The following is an 18,277-nucleotide window of genomic DNA, read 5'->3' as shown; positions in this document are numbered from 1 at the left end:
AGGTGAAGTCTAAACCCTCCAGTCCCACTGTGCTGTGTGCGTCAGCTGCTAAACTTCTCTGAGTCACAATCTGAGTATGATGAGTTTATCGAACAGAGAGATAAAAATGAGAAAACTCCTACATACTAATAAACCAACCTGTAACGTAGTCGTATGTGTGTGTGTGTGTGTGTGTGTGTGTGTGTGTGTCTTTCTTTACATAAAGCAGGACCTTCACTTGGCTGATATTAGTAGGTCTGCTTATTAAATTACTATTATTAGTAGACAGGGTAAGCGTGAAACATCATACAGTCAAGAATGAGAAAAGACAGAAAGACACAAAAGTAAGAAATACAGAATTCCAGTGACAGAGTGCATCAAAGTGAAGGAAAGTTTATTGCGGGTCAGAACAGGCTTAGAGGGATGGAACAAAGAAGTAGAGGAACAGAATGTGACAATGTGACTACAGTAAATTTCTATTAAATCTTATTATCACAGCAATGCCAATCTACAGAACATGTGAAAAGTTGAACAATCTAAAAACCTTTTTTTAATCTTGCCTTCACTGACCTGGTGCTTGTCCTTTTACTTTAGCAAATACTTTTTTTGTGTTACAAAATTAAATCTGATTGATCTTTCCTGAGATCAGATATCTTAAAAGAGCATGAGCAATCAAACAATAATTTTGAATTTCTTCAGTGGGCAACAAAGTGCCAGGGTTTATTGAAGGGTTGTGACAAAAGAAAATTAAAAATACGTATAAAAAAAACTAAGTAGCTCTACAGTCAGTGCAACAAGAGAAAAGCAGTGTGTGACGCTTCAACCTGTGCCAGTGGATAACCAACAGTACATTACCGTGAATTAGCCTCGCTTGATTCGATGACCTATCTGCGCTTATTTCACAGTGACGATCGAAGTGCTGTGAATGGACTCCATGACGGCAGCTAGCCGGCTACAAAGGTCATGGGGTGACTTTCTCACTTTGGGCGGTTCCTTTAGCACCACTCTCTCAGCGGAGCAGTCTAGAACCCTGGGCAAGAACTCACTCAGCTTCTCCTGCAGAGACTCTGTGTCATGTCCACACCACAGCATGCAGGAAACCCATGAGCAAGAGGGGAACACAGTTAAATGTATTTAGCTGCTGATAGAATAATGTCCTTCTGACTTTAATATTTTCTATGATATTATAACACATGCGAGAGTCTCACCATTCATATCCTGCTCGAGGTATGAGCACCAGCAGTTTCTGATCGCCTCAATGACTTCCATGTCCTCGTGGCTGACGTTGTCTCTTACTATGAGGTGCATGCAGGGGATGACGTAGTCATTCATGATACTCACTCCTTCCTCCACATCACTCTCTTCTCCACTCTTAAACAGCATGGCTGCATTCTTGTTCAGCTCCTGCAGGGCATACAACATGAAGAATTTATCTATGGCAGCATGTACCAAATTAAGAACACTGATCTAGTAATTTATCTGATCTTTGCAATTTATATCTGAATAAGTAAGAATGTATGGACGAGGGATCTGATCCTATGTGACACAGATATTCAAAGTTGTAGTAAAGTACACAAAGTTTCCCGAGAAACATCCATGATGAAACGAAGTTTCATTAACTGTGCAAGGAAGGGCCTCTGTCCGAAACTACAATTTTGAATATCTCTTACTATAGTACACTGCAGATTATAGTATATCGATGTATATCAGATCCTAAATCCAGCATCCTTGTGTTACAAACTGTTCTGTTGACAAAATACACATATTTAATGGCAACACCAGGGACACATACCTTTAGACATTTTCTCCGGTAAAGTGCTATTAACTTGTGGTCCACTCCTTTCTTTTCTCCACTTTTAATTAGGGCTGTGTTGTCTTGGTAAGCATGTGCAAGATAAATCAGTGCCTCTCGAATTCTGCAGAAGGGAAACCACCATAATGAGCATAACGGCAAGGCAGCTTCTCAGATAAAGAACTTCTTCCCACACCTCCCAATGCCGTCACATACTTTCCATTCTGGTACTGCTCAAGACCTGTCAGCAGGTAGGCAAACACAGTCTTGAACATGCTGTAGTCGTCATGCCATTGCTAGTGGGAGAGTGGATAAGATCAACAGTGGAGTTAAAATCAGTAACTTCATCAAGATGATAGACAATATACTGGACAAGGTTATTAGGGAGCTTCAGTGATCTTACCATATATTCCTCCATGTCCATGTCCTCTGGTTTGATGAGACGAAGTTTGGCTCTGGCTTCTCTCATGATACTGATAGACCTGAGAGAGGAAAATGAACAACTGCTTATTAGCAATTTCAAAAGCACATTATAATGATGAACTATTCCTTCAGCAGTTCTGCATTCTCCCTCTGCCATTCACATACACCATCTGACATCAAAGTCTCATTATGATTAAGACAGAGGAATGTACAACACGAATTATGACACCCTCTAACACAGACATAATTAAATGACCAATGTATTGGTGCTTATTAGCCAGTCCCCTCACATGTATTTCTGTGGGCTGAATCTGGAAAGACCGAAGGCCAAAAGACCAATACCTGTCATCAAAGCTCAGATTGCGATCACCAAACTGATCCAGCAGAGTTCTCTCAATGACGCGGTTGGGTGCTTTGTTCTGGAAGAAGTAAATCAGCACATGCTGGAGCCGAGGGTCCTGTTGAGGAGTGGTCTCCTCCTGGGAAAGCTCGAACAGCCTGGAGTACTCCTCATGAAATGCCTGGTGGAAAGTCATGTCATCTCATCCAGTCAGCCCACAGAAACTTCACAATACCACTGTCTACTGTTTTATCAGAAGCATGAAACACAAGGGGCTTGTGTCTACCTTGATGAGGCCTGCTTCAGGACCTTCATTGTCAAAGACCTGTCTGGCCTTGGCTATGGCAAGTATAATGCCTTGCATGGCTGGGGTAAGCATCACCTGTTCAGTTAAGAAAACAAGGCATGTGTCAGCAAATTTTATTATACAGTGGCTTAAGAAAAAAAGTACTAATATGAAATTCTGTAAATGTGTTCAGTCATCAATGTTTCTACCTCCTCATTGTATCCGTTTGCTTCAGAGAGCACCAGGATCTTGCCCACATTGGGGATCTCCACCTCAGACACCTCACTCACAGGCTGCCTGTTTGTGGCCTCAGCTAGGTCGTGTTCTGCAGACACGGCCTCTGTCTCAGGCCCCTCAGGCTTCTCAGGCTCCTCAGGATCATCAGGCCCCTCAGGCTTGGACTGCAGATCCGACACTGCCTCTCGTCCTGTCTGCTCTCCACCAGCCTGACAGCCTGCTGGAGTCTCTGCTTCTGCTTTCCCTCCATCACCACAAGATGCCACAAAAGAGCTCTGAAAAATACAGAAAGAGCAGGAGACATTTCTAAACATGTATACCGCTGCTGTATAAAACCCTAAATTTGCATTGTTATGTGTGCATCATAAAAATATATAGTGGTCAGAGGGGAAAAGTATTCACATAACCATTTGCTTGTAAGTAATTCATTTGCTATTTGCTGATTTTGGCTTCCAGTTGAAGAATGCAGCACTTGATAACCACTAGAGGTCATGTTGCTACCGTTTACAACCATCTTCAACATAAGACTTACAATGTTGCTAATATCTCAAAGAACTGGAACACATCGAGGAACACGAGCTACATAAGACTTGATTAAAGTCAAAGAAATCACCAGTATTGATGTCGGAATCAGGACAGTGAGCCTTGTGTACTAATGATAGAGATGGTGTTCAGACTGAAGACAAGTGATTGAGTTAAATGCGTCAGTACTATACTCTAGAAATCGAAGGACTTGAAGCAAAGATGACTCGGGGCACGAATGCTTGCTGATTGAAGTGTCACAAGCCATGACAATTACTCTAAGCAACTGCACAAATGAGGCCTCATGTTGTGCTTGTCCATAACTCTGCAGGAAGCAAAAACCCAATGATCTATTTAAAGTATGCGTCTCTCACTGTTGACACACAATCCCCAGCAACCTCAGCAAAGCCTTGTGGCAGAAAGAGTCAGGAATACTGGTCTAGCCTTCAGTGGCCCATGAACTCTGGGCCTTACCTTCTTAAAATGGGTCACTGGTATTTGCAAGGCAGTGGGCATAATATTCACCACGGATAAATTTCAATAGCCAGTTAGATGGAAAAGAAGAAAAAACATTATACAAATACAGGCACTATATGTCATAACTTTTGCTGGGTATATGATCAGTTTCATATTTTCTCTCTGACTCATCATCTTTACCTCCCAATACAAAGACACATATGTTAAGGGGTGTCAAAATGAAAGCTCTCTCATACACATGTATTTGTCACATTAATGTGATACATGTAAGTATCACATTAAAACTAATAAAATACAGACAACAGTTATTGAAGAAATTACACCAAGCTTTCATTTTAAATCTCCCTGTCTCAGGATCAAACCAAATTCTCTAGCTTCTCCAGTGAGTTCAAAGCAGTGGAAGAAAGTGATATAGTTGAAGGTTGACTTTTTAACCGTTTCTGGACTTAAACTGTTCAACTGGCTCAAGTTTTTAATGACTTATTTTCTCTTCAGCGGTGGCTTCGTTTCCCACTGTTCAGAATTCCATGAAGAGCATAAACTGAAAGGTAGCCCTGTATGTTATGTTTGTAGTATGTTATTTACCAATAGAATCATAGTAACTTTATTGAAAATTACAAATAAAAACATTTATTTTAACATTGAGTTAGCAAACAGACCCTAATTCATATGTACAGTAGTCTACAAGTGTCCTACAAAGCCATGCATGTGACCCATTTCTTAATGGCGAGGGTAGAATGACAGGCTCACCTGACTCTGCTCCTGCGTCTCATCTGGCTGGCCCTGGGCCAGTCTGGGAGAGGCCATCTCCTCAGCCTGCCCTTTTACCTCCGCAATGCACTGTGATGGTTGTGAGGCAAGAGCTACCGCATTGGCCACAGTCTCTGGGGAGGGCAAGGACCTGACATATGAGGAGCTGTCACAGATGCTGCCAGCTGTCTTACCTCATCTGGAAAAAGAACTGACCTTCTGAATCCTGGGCTGGTTTCTGTGCTGGTTCCAAGACTGGTTCTTCAATTGCTACCTGGGCATGTTCTTGGTCTGGCTCTGGTGTTGGCTCTGCCTTTAGAGGTGCCTCTGCTTTCAGGTGCTGTGGTTTGGAAGTGGGTTCCTCTCCGCTGATGGAAGCATGTGCTGTGGGAACAGACGCCCCCTCTGGAGGTACCTGACAAAACTGCTCTTCCCACTCTTTTAGCTCTTGCTGGAACCAGTGGTTGTCCTCACGAACGTAGCGCCGCAGGATGGAAGGAAGGGAATCCATGCCTTGCAAAACCTGTCCAGTCTCATCATCTGTGTCCTCTTCCATTATGACAGAGGACATAATTGAGAAAACAGTGATGCAATGAGAGCACAGATTGCTGGTTCAGCATGTTCAAACACATGAAAAAAAACACATACAAAAATTAAGTATTACACTCTACATAGATAAATAGATACAACAACTTAAAAAGGCCCAGGATTGAACTTTTTTTATGGCATATTTTTCAATTTGTGTGTACACAAGATGTTTATCACTACATGCTACAGAGAGTCAATTTCAAATATTATACGCCTTCGATGTGTAAACTCAGTATTAGACTAGGGCATGGGAAAGTACCCGCTATGAGGTGGGGCATTCTATCATTGATGTACATGAGACAGTAAGCACTGGCGTTGGTCATGCCTCCATATGAATCTCGGACTAGCTCTTCCCAGGACGACTCAGTGACCATGACATCGTTGTACTTGAGCCAGCGTTTATGGGTGTGGTCATAGATGTAAGCCCAGTAATGGCCAGCAGAAGCCTGTCCTTCATGGACCAGGACCGCATGTAGCCTATAAGGCACCTGAAGACACCAGAGAAAACTTTATTCAGGAAAGGAAGTTAAATAGTAAATGCTACGACCTAAATTGATCCCTTTTCAAAAAGCACTGGAAATATAAACACCTCCAGACTCTAGGGCCAAGGGCTGTTTGGGATATAGACCTTACCTGACACAAACTGTTATCTGAGAACATGCCCTCCAGAGCCTGGCTGACCTTGTCAATGTTGGCCTTCAGCTCTAAATGCAAGGAGAGAGCCCTGATCAATAGGGTGCACCTGAGGCCAGGCTCCTGATACACTCAAACACATTAGGGTATCTTCTCGAAAATAAGGCTGTGCTCTAATACAATACGGTAAAGGGCACAACATGCGGCCCTCAAACAGAAGTCGATACTACTGAGATGAGAGGGCGAAAACATTTGGTGAACACTTGGTGTAGTTGGGTGATTGTTCATTTCTGTTTTTCCTTGTCATAGAAGAGTTCTAACTGGTATTTCACACAAGAGGGAAAATGTGTCAGAATGCCTCAGGGTCCATGCAGAGGACATACCGTTTATGCTGTTCTCTACCTCGACCCTCCAGCGTTGCAGGCAGCCCCTGACGAAGCTCAGCTCTTCTTCGGTCACGTTGTGGGGGGCCGGGTGCAGTGAGCCCTCCATGGGGGGTCTGCACTGCGTGAAGGGCTTGTGTATGGGAGTCCTCTGTGTAGCGGTCAGTGTACAGCCTGGACCATCAGATGAGCCTGCATCATCTGGTTCTGTTTCGCTAATGCAGTTCAAGTGAACGAAGTTCATTTATTTATTTATTCAGCTCTTTTATTTATGTACTGAAATTTATGCTAGTACATGTATCATGTATGTTCTTGTGGACTGAGTTCCTTAAAAACACACAGATAATTATACAAGCACTCTGCTAGCTGATATGACATTATATGATTAACACTACAGTCATAGGCGTAGTTTTTTTGTTTGTTTGTTTTAGGAGGGTGGGTGGGTGTCCCATCAATAATTCTTGCTCACATTACTCATATGATGTGTTAGGTTGGGTGGTGTGAGCAATGTCCCCCCCCCCAAAAAAAAAAAAAAAGCTGAAAGGAAACATACACCACACTGACTACAGTGTTCGGCAAACTAGACCCTGATTAGAGAGATGTCAGAAAACATTGTGACAAGGTGGAAGTTGAATATGTTTAACAATTATAGTACATTTATACCAAAATGTGCTCACAGAGGTTTGGAAAAGCCCTTGCCTGGTGTTTTCTGAGCTGGGCTCCATGGGTATAATGGTGTTGGTAGGTGCTAACAAAGCAGGAGACGTAGTCAAGGGCTTTGTGGTAGCGAACTCCAGCACATACTGTAGCATGTCTGCCAGTGGATATTTGGTTGGCCCAGAGCCATAGTTTTTGTAGCTTTAAAATAAGGAGAATACAAATGCAATGATTGAGTGACATTTAGAAAATTCCTGCTCTAACAGGATGTACAAAAAATGTCCAGTTCAGTACTGACCTCTCAAGTTTCTGCTGCAGAACTGTTAACTGGTCCTTGAGTCTCTTCACCTCTCCTCTTCTTCCATGAGTCTGTTCAACATTTTTGTGAAGGTATCTGCTCATATAGTACAAAAGACATCTAGAATAAGTCACTTGTTAATAAGCTACATTAAAAAAAATACTATGGACAAATTGGATTTGGACACATGTATATAGCACGCTTTCTGCTTACCTGTCCATATAAATAATCTGGGGGAACTCAAGTTTTTTGTGTATTTTTTCTGGTCGTCCTAAAGATTGATTGAACTCAAATCTAGAGAGCTCAAAAGTCAACACAGGTGGCAACTTTGAGAACCATCTCTGAAAACAACAAAGTTACACATTTACACCATTTACTAAATTTGTTGCTGCATCTAATGCAGTTACAAAAATTCTACTTTATATCAGAGTACCGACCTCCTGGCCAGAAGAAACTGTCTGATCACAATGCAGGGATTCGATTACCCCCGCCACCATTGCTCCCTCCAAACATTCATCCAAGTTGTTGAACCCATTCACCTGTAGAGGGTACTGTCCAAACTGCTCAATGGTGGACAGAGTGGTGCCTGTGTACAGTTAAGTCAGAAATAAACAATAATGATAACAATAATTTTAGTAATAATAATAAAGAGCGCACCAAAAAAAGTCTCATTTTCTCATACCCTCATGAACTCTCTGAGCTACAAATGTCCCATAGAAAAGTTGAACCATGGGGTTGTCCTGTTTATCTCCAGGATTACTGAAAATGAGAGTACAAATTAAGTTTTTTTTTCTTATTCAAAAAATAAAAAAAATAATACAAAACTAAAAACGAATGAAAACGCTTCTTGTTTTAAGCTTTTAAGATTACCTTCCATTGGCGGCCAGCTGGAAGGCATCCTCTAGCCAGTCAAGCAGCTTGTGTGTGAACTCACTAACATCCTAGATGAAGCAAGCCAAGCAGAGTCCCTGCTAACCACATTACTGTGCATTTGAGCCATCTGCTGAGCAGCAGAAGCATTTAAAGTATGCCTCACCCACAATCCCAGACTTTCATATGCGTGAGGGCTAGAAGAATATATCAGTTCACATCAACAGTGTACAGTGTAATATTCAGTGCCCAGTGAGGTCATATCCAGCTTGCTAAACATCTGTTTGTGTACCTGTTGTGCCTCACTGGTTCTGAAGGCATCCCTGAGAAGCTCCACTGCAGCAGAAGGGTCCACAAAGCGGCGGTTTGAGCCCACCATGAGTGCGAAGAGGCACCGCAACTCCTGCATGAAAGCTATGTTTCTCTTCTCCTGAAACACATAGACCCAGGCATATGTTACATACACAGAGGAACATTACCCTGGTATTGCTGAAAAACACTTCTCACTATGAGGCATACAAACAAATGGTACTAAAACCTCTATATAAACTACAGCTAAATGACACTGATGGAAAAAGTACTTTTTACATCCCAGAAGTGAACGTGTGAGAATGTTAGTCAGAATATGAACCAGATCCTCCCAGGTGACTGATTACTCACAGAGTGGCTCTTGCATTTCTCCAGCACGCGCTCAGACAAGCAGTAATTGAGCACCAGTCTGCGGAACACCGGCAGATGGAACAGAGACTGAGAACAACAAAAGCGAAAGGTTTCTCCATGACACTGGCATATCTTTTTCATTTACTTTCATTTACCACAAGACATATTTGGAAATAATGAGTAATGGGTGAGGTGAATTTTTGGATGTTAAACAGTTAAAAGCAGGTCAGAGATGAGGTTAACACGAATACTTTTCATCACAAAACTACTGGTGGCAGATGAGTTCTCTAATACTCCGGTAGAGCCCATTAAAAGTGAAATAGTGCAAACATCTGCTCCAATTAACCCATGGCACCTTGGAAACTCGCCATTCTGTTTCTAGCAAATGGAAAAATACATGAAGCATCTAAAATAAATATTATGGTGTAGACTAAGGCAAATATATACAAAAAATCTAGAGTTGAAATTAATAGGTTAAAAAAAAAAAAAAAAAAAAGCTAATATTGGCCATACAGTACAGTAGCACACTTACCATTATGGAATGTGAAGCAAAATAGGTAGACAAACATAGAAATTACTTTTACAGCATAAAAGCTCTAGTTTCTATTGACATCACAATCAGATTTTTAGCTGCAAAAAAAAAAAAAAAAAGTAAACTAAGGGCATTTTGCATCACAACTAACCATATTTATATCCAAGACAGCCTTTAAAGTTAAATACAGTGTGTATCATTCAACACTATTAAATTTTCTTTCTGGTCTATCAGTATCAATGCAGGTTTGAATTTCAACACAGACATATGAGAAGCCTAGCTAAATTCATTTTGAAATAGCCATAATAGAATTAAAATACTGAGATGCTGTTGCATCAGAGAAATAAGAGAAGCAGCCTCATTGTTTCAAACCTCCTGTCATTAGCAACACTGGTAATTTCATTTGCGCAGTATGACTGGATTACAGTCAGGGTAAGAACATTCTGAACCTTTTTGTTTAGTTAATAGCACACAGTTCTGCAACTGTACCTATTCAAGTCACATGTTCCAATAGCAGAAAAATGCACTCTTGCATCAATCACGTAGCACAGCTCTACTCTGACAATCACATGATCATCTATTGCTATTATATCAAGAATACTGACCCCTAATAAACTTTGAACACAGCACAAAGCCCCTAAAACTAGCCTACCTGATGCTTAAGCCAAATGTTCCAAGTCATACAGCCGCCTACCTGAATGACAGCGCTGAACCAGCAGGTGTTGCCCACGTTGCGGATGCCCACAGGCCAGCCCTCCTGTCGGATCCAGTCTGCAGGGCTGCAGGTCTCCCCTGACACCTCATCCCTCTTCCTCTTCACTTGGGTGGCGTTTTCCTCCGCGCTGGCCTCCAGAGCCCTGGGGGACAACGCAGCCCAGGTCCAATTAGCGCAACAGCCTCACTGTACCACCCGCCGTTTGCTTCTCTTCAACGGGCCCTTAGGTTCTGCTCTTTTAAAGCAGCCTTTTTGTGTGGCTAAGGGAGGTTTGGGAGTGCAGCCCTCTGCGGGTACCTGTGGAACTCCATCTCCTCTGCTTCAGCCTGCTGGGACTCCTGCAGGCTTAGCTCAATGGCCGTCTGCAGGTCATCTTTAGCTGGGCCTAAGGACAAGCACCAGTTACAGTAGCAAAGAAGGAGATGCAAAAACCTTATAAAAGGAATAATTGAGATGTACAAGGCAGGCAGAAAATGGGAAAATCCACTCTGTATCTATACTAGATCACATTGTAATGAATGTGCTTTTTAAGTTTTGTTCATGACACATGCTATAAGATATTTTTGTGTTTCTCATAGAAAAAAAGCAAGGACCTTATTTTATTGTATTTTTTGTATAAAGTGTGTATGTAACTTACATATGTATTTATTAAAGCTTTAATATCAGTAGAGTGCTTATACTATGGGTTTAATGTTATCCTCTGGTGAGCTTACTGCCATGTGTGTCAGAGGCTTCTCTGTGATGGTTAGCAGTAGAAGGTTCCTCACACGCCTGCTCTTCCTGAGGTGACTGTGTGGTAAGGAAGCCAACAGCATGGCTAATGTCACCCTGGCTTGCCTGAAATCAAAGGAAGGACAGAGGTTGCAGAACCTAGCCAGTGACTAACCATTCAGGTTTTGTGTGAAGAGGCTGCTTCAACTTTTATTTTCAACTTGTGAAACTGAAGTAAAAGTATCGCAATACATTTTGCCTGGGGAACCTGTTCAGTTGGGCCACTGCAATTGCTACAGATTAAGAAAACCCCACATGGTGTGATTTACATATTTACTAACACTGGTGTGCTTTAAGTTCATTTTCAATCTAGGTTCATGTAAGTCAAACTGAGTTACGGTTTTTGCTATTAGCAAAGAAGAGACATGTCAGTTTGTACCTACTTTCAGGGCACTCTCGAGAACCTTCAAGTCCCGAATCCCAGTGATCTCCCTCAGCTGGTTAAGCAGTATTTGATTCTAAACAAATAACTCATCATAATCAGCACAGTGAGCAGAAGAGGACACTACATGTGCAAACTGATGACTCCACAAACTGAGCAAATGATATAAGAAGCAATCTGCCATTAGAGCCGACATCTCAAGCACTCCGCTTAAGGGTCTCATTTCACCTGAATGAGGACAGGAGTTGGTGGAGAGCCACCGAGTGCACACCAAATTACATATGGAAGACTCTCGTAAGATAATATTTTACCAGAGACATTCTCCACAAAGATAAATGTGTGGAGTCTCACAGTGACTGCAAATTAGACTGTGAAAGCTCAAACCCACTTTGATACTCATTCACTCTTTGTTAGATACTGTATGGGACATACCTTTGGCATAGGTGGCATATAAACATTAAAAACACTGCAGGCCACATGAGAACAGCATGGGGGGTGAGGGGCTATATAAAGCTGCTCAAGTAGCAGGTGGGAATGTCAGACCGGCTTTGGAAGCAGCCAGAAACACTAGCCTGGGAGCAGGAGACATATATGGAAAGCTGAAGGCCTCTAAACCTTGGCTCACGCGCTATTTTGGGCCCCCTGACACAGATAATGCCTCTGTTTATCATGGCCTGCACCAGCACAGGGAGACATAAATAATGGAGGGAAAAATCACTAACCCCTGACAGAGATTGGAGGACATACAGTGGACACAATCATTACTCATTAATCCATTAAAGCATGACCATAAAGCTGGTTAACACAACAGCAAAAGAATTTAGATTCCAAAAGAACAATGTGCAAGAACTTGGCAACAACAGGCAAGAAATGTTCTTTTTCCATGCTTACTCAGTGGCTTACTCCATAGATAAAATATGTAAACATCTGTAGTATTCATAGGGTTACATGATTTACATGGTCAAGAACTAGCTAAAACTAACAGAGAAATGGCCTCTGTAATGTACCCTCAGAATAACAATTTCCAGTAAATTACAGTATCAGTGCTAGTAACCAGATAGACAGCAGAGTAACGCTGTAAATACAACTTTTACACAAATGTATCAGAAATGCTGACTTGTGCTATTAATGTATAAATGGAAGGAACAATATTTAAATAAAACCCACAAAATAATGTTCCATGTGCGGGATGGTATTTAAATTGCTTTGCTTCATACGACCAAAGTTAGCAATGACCGCAACTGTATGAACAAAAGCGCAGGACACTAGAGCACACTAGCCTTCTTCTCACCGAGTTTGCCGAGTTTTCCCCATTTTCACAGTCTTGTTCAACTCTCATGGCCGCAGAGCAGGACAGTTCGACTTTTCCCCCAGCTTCCTTAGCCCTGGCTTCGGTGTATGACCTACTCCATGTGTCGCTCCCTCCCAGAAAAGCGCGAACAACGAGGACAAGCGACTTTGCCCCCTGCAGACTCAACGCGCAAGCAGCGGGCAGACGTTAATTAGACTGAAGGTTTGCAGTTTGAAGAACTCATATGAGCTATCGCCAGTTAACATTCTGTTTATTATCGTTTCACTGTTTCATTTTAGTGAAGAACAAACAGTAAATATTTTTTTAATTCAAGTTTTCTTCAATTAAAAAAAAAAAAAGACCTGATAAAATAACCTGGTCCCAATAACATGATACACGTCTTCAGATTGGAAAAAGCAGTTATTTATAATTCACTGCATATTAAAACTAAGAAATGTGGCTTTGACTGGGTTCTATGTGGCCCCTAGGGGAAAACGTTCATTCATTTGGCTTTTGTAAATCTCCTTTAAATCCACTGAGGCTATTGAAATGTATGATATCAGTAGCGACAAAGAAAAGCTCCTAATACTCCCCACAAGCTCGGAGTCCTGTGAGGGGGCAGTAACTAGAGATGTCAATTTCCTGCTTTCCTGCAGTATCATTTTACCATCATCATAGAAAATCAATGAACTGCCGTGGGCACCAAAGGTTTGATGCCTCTGTACATTGTAGACATGTAAGTGAAGACGAATCTGAAATGAATCCGTCTACATTTGCTTTCACGAAGAGGACAGTTTGTGCGCAAGCTTTTAACTGCAAACATTTTAGCATTTACACAGGAATAGATTTGGATGTTCTCATCTTAAGTCGCAACTAAATACGTAAAGTTATGTCTGTCAACTTCCTGCTGTGTGTACTTCTCTCAGGTAAGACCGAATACAGTTTAACCTATGTAAACTTTGTGTACTCTTTATTAGGCATAAGAAACAAATGTATATTGAAATTGTTTGTAGTACAAGTGTTTTTATTTACAGTACATACAAAACAAATACACAAAAATACTTTGCAATGTCTTCTTAGCACAGAGTGGATCTGCACAGCTGTTGTGTACATCTAGAAACTGTTTTTGAGATACATTTTAATAGCGCAATGCCTGCAGGGTGTTTGAACAATAATCCCCATTATATTTCAAATAACAATAAAATTATAATACAAAGAAAGTGTCACAAAAAAACAGTTTAAAACTGATTAATATTGCATGTCATACATTAATATGTGAAAATGTCTTACATCACAGAAAGCATGTTTTGCATGTGATCAGAGGGTTTCTGTACTGCCTGCTGTTGCTCATTTACAATCATCACTGCTAAGCGATTTGCCAGGCTGATTCAGCACCAGAGAAGCCCAAGAGGTCTGCCTTGAACCAGCTGACCCGGACACTGCTACGCAGGTATGACTGCGGTGTCCGACCCGTCCTGAACTGGACCAGCCCCACTGTGGTCTTTATCGACCTCATTATCCAGTCTGTTCTAGAAGTGGTGAGTCTGCTGACCATTCTCTCAGAAAATTGTTTTCTGTGGCAAATTCTTCACCTATCTAATGTTTGCAGAGCAAACTATTGTTCTTACAGTTAGTTTTATCCAAATCCCACATATTTTCTAGCTAGAGATTGTGTTCGACTGGCCCTTACAAGTGGTGTCCTTTATTGTACAGACATTCCACTATGCTTGTTTTTCACAGGATGGACAGACCCAAAAAGTGACAACAAGTATTTGGTATCGCCAAGTTGGTATCAATTTATTAGTATATAAGTCAAATATAAACAAGTTGTGTGCCTAAATATGTTAAATTCTTTATAGTCTTTTCCTTACAAAAATTCATACTAAACTATACTTTCTTCCAACTGTAGATCTGGAAAGATGAGTTTCTTGTATGGGATCCTGAGGAATTTGATGGAATCACAGAAATATCCCTTTCTTCTGATGCTATTTGGGTGCCCGATATCATCATCAGTGAATTGTTAGAACAAGAAATATCTTTAAAAATGCCCTTTTTATTCAACTGAACCTGTCAAACAACTCTACCTATAAACTGGGGTGGTTTAAAGGTTGGACAAAAAAACCCCCCATAAACAATGATCAACACGATTGTTATGTCTGGACTGCCTACACCTCTGTTTCATACATTTTCTTATTCTTCTATCTCTCTCAAGTGTGGATGAGGGCAGATCTCCCGCCATCCCATATGTGTACGTGAACTCCTCTGGAACAGTGAAGAACTACAAACCCATTCAGGTGGTCTCAGCCTGTGACTTGGAGATTTATGCCTTTCCCTTTGACAAGCAGAACTGCACTCTGACCTTCCGCAGCTGGCTTCATTCAGGTAGGGCTGTTCCTTATGTCCTCTGTGTGCTTTCACTCTTCTTTCTCATAGACCCTGCATATAAACTGAGCTGAGGTAATTTCTCAGATCATCACTAAAAATCTCTCAAGAGCTTTCTCTTAAACAATCTCCCTTTTCCCACATCGTTAGGTTTGTGTTTGTGCGTGGTGGGCGAGCGAGGGCTCTCTGGGAACTCATCTTTAGGAGACTATTACACCCCTTCCTCCACTAGACAAGGCATATGTGTAGATTGTAAATGTTTAAAATCTCATAAAATCTTGGTCTAGTGGAACTGACCCATGCTGATGTCTCTCTTCAGTGAGTGAAGTGGACCTGGCCCTGTGGAGGACTGCTGAGGACATTGCCAACGACACCAGGGAGTTCATGAACGATGGAGAGTGGGAGCTACTCTCAGTGCCCTCTCATTACTGGAAATTGAACTTGGCTGACAGGGACTACGCACACATTCAGTTTAATGTGCGTATCAACACTTGCTCATTGGGTTACAACAAAAAAAATCTCTTTATAGTTTACATGGAAAACAAGTACCAAGAGTTATTTTTCAACATTTTAAAAAATGATCCATACATTTGTGCACAAAAAGCTGTCCAACTGCCCAGTGGGGTTTTGATTGCAGTCTAAGTTTAAAATTGTGATAGCTGACTAATTTAGGCATATATTATGTAGCCCTCCCAACAGTGTGTGAAGAGAAAAAGGGAAGAATACCCGGCTTTCATTATCATCCATCTCAGGGACAGAGAAAACAAACTATTTGCACTGTCAGATGTTAGTTCTTCCACTGCCTCCACTGAGAAGCCAAATATAAAAAAGTCTTTAGGTCAAGCTCGGGTATTGGCAGCGATGTGACATGTCACCGCGCATACACTAAGCTCTCTGTGGCTGTTAACAACGGTGCGGTAATGCTTATAGATGTGGCTTAACAATGGACAGCGTGCTGCAAGGATGACGATAATGAGCCTGTCTCTATGGCGTTTGATCAATGGTTTCATTGCTTGGTGGCAGGAACAAGCCGCTGGGCGAACGACCCCGTTATGCCAAGAGTGGGTTCGCCAGGGGAAACGCTAAGGCACTTTGATTACCTTGGCTCCATGGCTCATTGGCGCAAGCCATTTACGGATCCATATTTGTGTTTTCCTTCATCGCCGAAATAGGTGGGGTGGGGCGGTGTGTGTGGTGGTGGTGGTGGTGGTAAGGGGGGGCGTTTAAGTCAGTGTGAAATTGGTCTTTGTTGTACTGTGAAAGTTTAAGCAACCTTAAAGGAGGCAAAGTGAAATGCATGGTTAGCTGGTCCCACTTAAAGGCACTGAGAGAAAACAGTTAGCTTTTTGCTCTCTTTTTCTAGAGCAGATACTATAGGCTTAAATTGGGGCTCAGGGGAATTTAAACAGACATTTATAATGTTTATAATGTCCTTATTCTACCCTTTAAATGTAGTATTTCTACTAGTAATAAAGTTATCCATCCATCCATCCATCCATCCATCCGCCTCAGCTTGGCCCTTCTAGTATGTTTACATTAGTTTTTTATGACAACATGAGATACATGCTGCCCTTTGTATTACAACGGTACTGCATAGTGGGTCTGGTGCAGCTTGTTACCAAATCGTACTCTGTTGTGCCCATGTACCCTTTAGGTGTTGATCCGCCGGCGCCCCCTGCTGTATGTGGTGAGTTTACTCATTCCCAGCATCTTTCTCATGGTAGTGGATGTCATCAGTTTCTACCTGCCACCAAACAGTGGCACCCGCATCACCTTCAAAACCAGCATTCTGCTGGGCTACACAGTGTTCAGGGTGAATCTGATGGATGAGATCCCTGCTACAGCTATCAAAACACCACTTATTGGTATGCTATTAAATCAGGTCTTCTTTGGTTCGATGTTCTATGTGCATCATACCCATCAGTTATAAACGTTTTTATTATAACGATTATGCTGTTTTGTAGGTATTTTCTTTGCTGTTTGTATGGCTCTCCTGGTTCTCAGTCTGGCCAAGTCAATTTTTATAGTGAAGCTTCTGCATCACAGTGAGAAAGAGGTAAAGGAGATGTCCATCTCTGCCTGCTTGCTGGACAAGTATGGTTCGACCGACCAGACCTTCAGTGAGAGTCTGTTCACCTCTGTGAGGACCCTGGATGACATAGATCATTCAGGAGGTGGGGGGAGGGAACAGCATTTTGCCTTCTTTCATAAACACCGTTCATCTTTTTGAGTATAGCTGATTGACAAGAAAATAATTAAGCAAAACATAGATTATATATAATACACAGCATTCATCGTCTATCAGCAGTGTTGTTTAACACTTGTCTTTGTTTATTCTTCCAGGCTATGAGTTTGATCTCTCACCTGAGACAGACCTGCTCTCTCTGACAGAGGCCCCAGATAGTGTTCCGCAGCTGGAGAAGGTCTTACAGGAGATGGTCTCCCTCCGGCTTCACCTGCAGGAGGAGGAGAACGATGGTGTGGCTCAGGCAGAATGGCTGGCACTCTGTTACAAAGTGGACAAGTTCTTGTTCCGCATTTATCTGCTCATCCTGCTTGTCTACTCCAGCACTCTGCTACTGTTGTGGAGCAGCTGGAGCTCAGCCTGAGAGGACCTGACAGGAAAGAAGGCAGACAGAAAGACATGTACATGATTGGACAGATTTCTGTGCAATGAACACTGTAATAAACATCAGTAAGATATTATTGCAATACTCTGTCACAAAAATGTAAAAATAATAATAATTAAAATTCTGATAAAATCAAATCTAAAAATTGGATGAATGGGAAAAAAATGTTGCATCTGTTAAGTTTAAACTTCACAGGGTAAATTGCTCCTTTAAAAAAAAAAAAGAAGAAAAACAGCTTTATATGTCTATAGTCAGCCGAGCTGTTCTACACATTTAAGGGTTATATAAATGATGTCTGTTTACATAAATAGTGGAAAAGAAAGATTTCTATTAAAAAAGGTTGATGTGATTGTTGTAAGTACACAATGCAAATTTGAGCTTTATGAACACTTTCTTCAAACACCACATGCTGTCCTCCTGAACAGTAAAATATCTATAAGCCAAGTAAGATTTTGTGTCTAGCTTCTTTAACTTCAACATGGAACCATCTTGTACTAGTTATTCTCTGCAGTGAGTGTCTCTAAAAGTCTGTTCAACAATGGCAACAAATTCTGGTGCTTAAGATATAGAGTATTCGGCCTGTATTGTCATCACAGTTCTGGTGTTTTAAGCACTGCACACATATCAGTATAATAGATTCATACTTATTTGTCTTTATCTTTAAACTGAAAGAGAATCA

General features: G+C 41.5%; 2 protein-coding genes across 2 annotated transcripts; one reads left to right on the top strand and one right to left on the bottom strand.

Moving 5' to 3' along the window:
- Positions 1–347: 347 nt before the first annotated feature.
- On the bottom strand, positions 348–12,781 carry usp28 (ubiquitin specific peptidase 28). The gene is made up of 26 exons (XM_027004451.2): positions 12,587–12,781; positions 11,297–11,371; positions 10,856–10,979; positions 10,440–10,527; positions 10,122–10,284; positions 8,896–8,982; positions 8,528–8,665; positions 8,236–8,306; positions 8,048–8,124; positions 7,803–7,951; positions 7,579–7,706; positions 7,366–7,461; positions 7,110–7,268; positions 6,411–6,625; positions 6,028–6,098; positions 5,654–5,882; positions 5,023–5,355; positions 4,807–4,940; positions 3,030–3,332; positions 2,821–2,916; positions 2,537–2,715; positions 2,175–2,253; positions 1,988–2,067; positions 1,772–1,895; positions 1,188–1,383; positions 348–1,046 (listed from the first exon to the last, which is right to left on the bottom strand). The coding sequence occupies exons 1-26, from the start codon at positions 12,632–12,634 to the stop codon at positions 874–876; spliced, it is 3,615 nt and encodes a 1,204-aa protein (XP_026860252.2). The 5' UTR covers positions 12,635–12,781; the 3' UTR covers positions 348–873.
- A 199-nt stretch (positions 12,782–12,980) lies between these two features.
- On the top strand, positions 12,981–18,042 carry htr3b (5-hydroxytryptamine (serotonin) receptor 3B). The gene is made up of 9 exons (XM_027006103.2): positions 12,981–13,512; positions 13,958–14,124; positions 14,327–14,371; positions 14,496–14,605; positions 14,799–14,968; positions 15,288–15,445; positions 16,623–16,833; positions 16,933–17,142; positions 17,312–18,042. Exons 1-9 carry the CDS (start codon positions 13,476–13,478, stop codon positions 17,575–17,577), a joined length of 1,374 nt encoding a protein of 457 aa, XP_026861904.2. The 5' UTR covers positions 12,981–13,475; the 3' UTR covers positions 17,578–18,042.
- The last annotated feature ends 235 nt before the right edge of the window (positions 18,043–18,277 follow it).

The sequence above is a fragment of the Electrophorus electricus genome, chromosome 6 (genome assembly GCF_013358815.1).
Source record: "Electrophorus electricus isolate fEleEle1 chromosome 6, fEleEle1.pri, whole genome shotgun sequence".
Classification (NCBI taxonomy): domain Eukaryota; kingdom Metazoa; phylum Chordata; class Actinopteri; order Gymnotiformes; family Gymnotidae; genus Electrophorus; species Electrophorus electricus.
This window is presented reverse-complemented; position numbering and strand designations above follow the sequence as displayed.

Bases quoted from the DNA above. Each gene is read 5' to 3' on its own strand.
- usp28 (XM_027004451.2), bottom strand. From the start codon at position 12,634: ATGAGAGTTGAACAAGACTGTGAAAATGGGGAAAACTCGGCAAACTCG. The intron at 8,307-8,527 runs GTACACAAACAG...TGCTTCATCTAG, and splicing joins GAACCAGTGAGGCACAACAG to GATGTTAGTGAGTTCACACA. The intron at 2,254-2,536 runs GTATTGGTCTTT...TTCCTCTCTCAG, and splicing joins AATCTGAGCTTTGATGACAG to GTCTATCAGTATCATGAGAG.
- htr3b (XM_027006103.2), top strand. From the start codon at position 13,476: ATGTCTGTCAACTTCCTGCTGTGTGTACTTCTCTCAG. The intron at 14,606-14,798 runs GTTAGAACAAGA...ATCTCTCTCAAG, and splicing joins GATATCATCATCAGTGAATT to TGTGGATGAGGGCAGATCTC. The intron at 15,446-16,622 runs GTGCGTATCAAC...TGTACCCTTTAG, and splicing joins ACGCACACATTCAGTTTAAT to GTGTTGATCCGCCGGCGCCC.